The 2,877-nt window shown below is 42.9% G+C and overlaps 1 protein-coding gene across 1 annotated transcript; it reads right to left on the reverse strand.

Moving 5' to 3' along the window:
• Positions 1-280: 280 nt before the first annotated feature.
• On the reverse strand, positions 281-2,596 carry LOC102308095 (protein phosphatase 1F; the record flags this gene model as incomplete). The annotated part of the gene is given in 4 exon segments (XM_005953306.3): positions 281-424; positions 556-744; positions 1,285-1,487; positions 2,460-2,596. Coding segments are annotated over 4 exon segments (673 nt in total), but the record flags the coding sequence as incomplete, so codon positions are not given.
• Positions 2,597-2,877: the final 281 nt, after the last annotated feature.

A 2,877-nucleotide genomic window follows, 5' to 3' on the forward strand; every position in this document is an offset into this window, starting at 1 on the left:
GTACACACACACACACACACACACACACACACACACACACACACACACACACACACACACACACTGTGTGTGTGTGTGTGTGTGTGTGTGTGTGTGTGTGTGTGTGTGTGTGTGTGTGTGTGTGTGTGTACGCGCATGTGTTTTTTGAGCTCTGAGGAATGTTTGATCCATATCACGCAATAAACTTTCCAAATATTTTATCTGCATTCCCATTTTGGAATACAACATAGTATGAAATTTGAGGCAGCAGAGGTTGTGTGTTTGTATGTGGGATTCTTACCTCTCTCTCTGGTTTATGTGGGTCCATGAGTCTAACAACATGCCCATCTCTGACCAGTATTGCCTGAGAGTCTCCCAGCCAAGCAACAGTCAGCTCTTGATCCTGGATCAGTACTGCCACTCCTGTGCTGCCACTCCGGAGAAGCTGCAGCACACACAGGTGTAATTTAAAGACAAAAGACAGAGCAAGACAGCACACCAAGTTGAGTACTATAGCATGTAAATGTCAGCAGAAAACATTGTGCACAAGATGCTGCACTGCTGATTTCTCAGTACCTCTCTCTTGGCCTTGTTTCTGAACATGTCATCTGTGCGTTTGAAGGCTGTTTTAAAGGCTGTGGTTGCATCACTCTGCAGCATCTCCTGTTTACTTAGAACAACATGGAGGTGAGTGGAAGCGTAGGTTGCTGCATCCACCCCTCCATGGCCATCAAACACAGCATAGTAAGCACGATCTACATCATCCTGGACCATACGGGAGGGAAAGAAAGACACAGTCATAAATAAATGTCACAGAATGCAGTTTTGTGAAAAACTAAGTGTACCCCATGATTCAGTGGCTTGTAGGACCACCTACAATACACACCCTCTGAAGTGTGGGCTGACAGATGCCCCCCATAGGCAGCAGTGATCCCAGGATGCAGCCTACCAATCCCCAGATCTAGCCAACCCCTCAGATGGGACTCTAAAATACTTTGGTATGCAGAGGAGCTCATGGTTGAGTTGGTGACTGCAAGATATGCTGCACAACAAATCTAAATCACCTCTCCACCACCGTGCAGCATCTGTGTATGCTTGGCTTTCTTCAAATATGGCTTTTATAGAGGATCAGCACCTCACTGCTGCTTACTTTATTTCTATACAAGCAGTAAGGGTACACTTAGTTTTAACAGGACTTTATGCGGTCCTGTGAAAACTTTTTTTTTTTTACATGACAGTATGTTTGATAATTAGTTGGGATTATAATTTCAGTTTTTATTTTTGTGTCTGTGATATTTTTCATACCTGAATTCCAAAGAGCTGGTTGAACTCGGCTAAAGCCAAATGTTTGTCCTCCATTTTTCTCCGGGTGTTTTTGATGGCATGAATGGAGCACTGGAGGTTGCGAGAGGGACAAAGAGCCACCTTGGGGAAGTTTCTGTGCCACGCCAGTGCTACATCTATCAGTTTATTCAGGAAGGTGCGTTGGACTGCCTCTGATTGAAATACTGACAATAAATTACAATACAAGTAAGAAACCTGTTATATTTCTGGGTTTTTTTTTCCAATAACATCATGGACAAAGGCATTTTATTCCTTGAATTAATATGTACAATGGAAGTCAAACTACTTCCAGGTGGCACGGTGGTTGGCACGGTGGTTAGCACTGTGGCCGCACAGCTAGAAGCTCCTGAGTTCAATTCCACCATCAGGCTGGGGTCTTTCTGTGATCTTTCTTCCTCCCACCATCCAAAGACATGCAGTTTGTGAGGATAGGTTAATTGGTTAAGCCAAATTGCCCTGTGTTAGTGTTAGCCCTGTGACAGACTGGCAACCTGTCCAGGGTGTACCCCGCCTCTCGCCCTATGACAGCTGGGATAGGCTCCAGCACCCCCCACGACCCTGAAAAGTATAAGTGGAAGCGAATGGATGGAAGTCAAAATACTACTTTTCAGTGCAGTGCAATGCAATATTTCCAACCACTATGCAAATGTACACCAGTTCCTTATAGAGGAGAGGTCTACTCATAGTTTCAATTTTAGTTTTTTACTTGTTTAAAAACTTTAGAAACTGAAATTATAATTGTTTGTATTAAAACGGACCCTTTCACACACATGTGGCATCATCGAGGCTGAGGCTGTGCCCAAGTTGGCTGTGTGGCAGCAGACAGGGTGATATGTATTGGATAAATTATCATCTCCCCTTTTGCAGCCTCAAATTGCACTGTAAAAGATAAATTATAGTCTGCGAACATGCCAATAAGACCTGAGATGTGAAGACAAGTGTGAATGTGATCTGTGTTAGTACCGCTAATGATATTTGGTAATGATAAGTTGGTATCAAGTTACTTGGAGAGTGTATATCAGATATATGATCCTGGACAGACAACTTCCAAACACAAGATTATTTCATTCTGTCTGCTTGAATTGAATTGGCATCTTTCAGTATAATGCAATATATTCAAAGCACCACAAACATACAGACTGCTTTGTCGTCTGCCTTCTCTTCTTGGTCACCTTCAGGTTCCTCAGGGCACTGGTAAGGTAAAAGGTCAGTCTGCAGCAGCTGGGAATATGCTGCCTGGCAAAGGAGGGCACCGAGTCTTGGAGAAGCACCCCTGAACAAACACAGAGATAAATACATGTTGTGTAATCTCTTGAAATTTGAGTCATTTTTCTAACTGCAGTTACAAAGTGTTGCACCAAAGTCCAAATTGTGGACAGAAAAAAAAAAAGATAATTTTTGGGCAGTAACCTGTAAATGCACTTCTTTTCCTCTACAGAATTGCATTTCTCTGGCAGCAAAGATTGTGTTTAGGAAAAAGGAAGTGGCATGAACAATTTTGTTTTTGCAGACAGGAAATGAAACCTTCCTGACAGGGAATACTTCTGTAGAAAA

Source organism: Haplochromis burtoni, unplaced genomic scaffold, assembly GCF_018398535.1.
Source record: "Haplochromis burtoni strain Fernald_Lab_line unplaced genomic scaffold, NCSU_Asbu1 Contig_3648, whole genome shotgun sequence".
NCBI lineage: Eukaryota > Metazoa > Chordata > Actinopteri > Cichliformes > Cichlidae > Haplochromis > Haplochromis burtoni.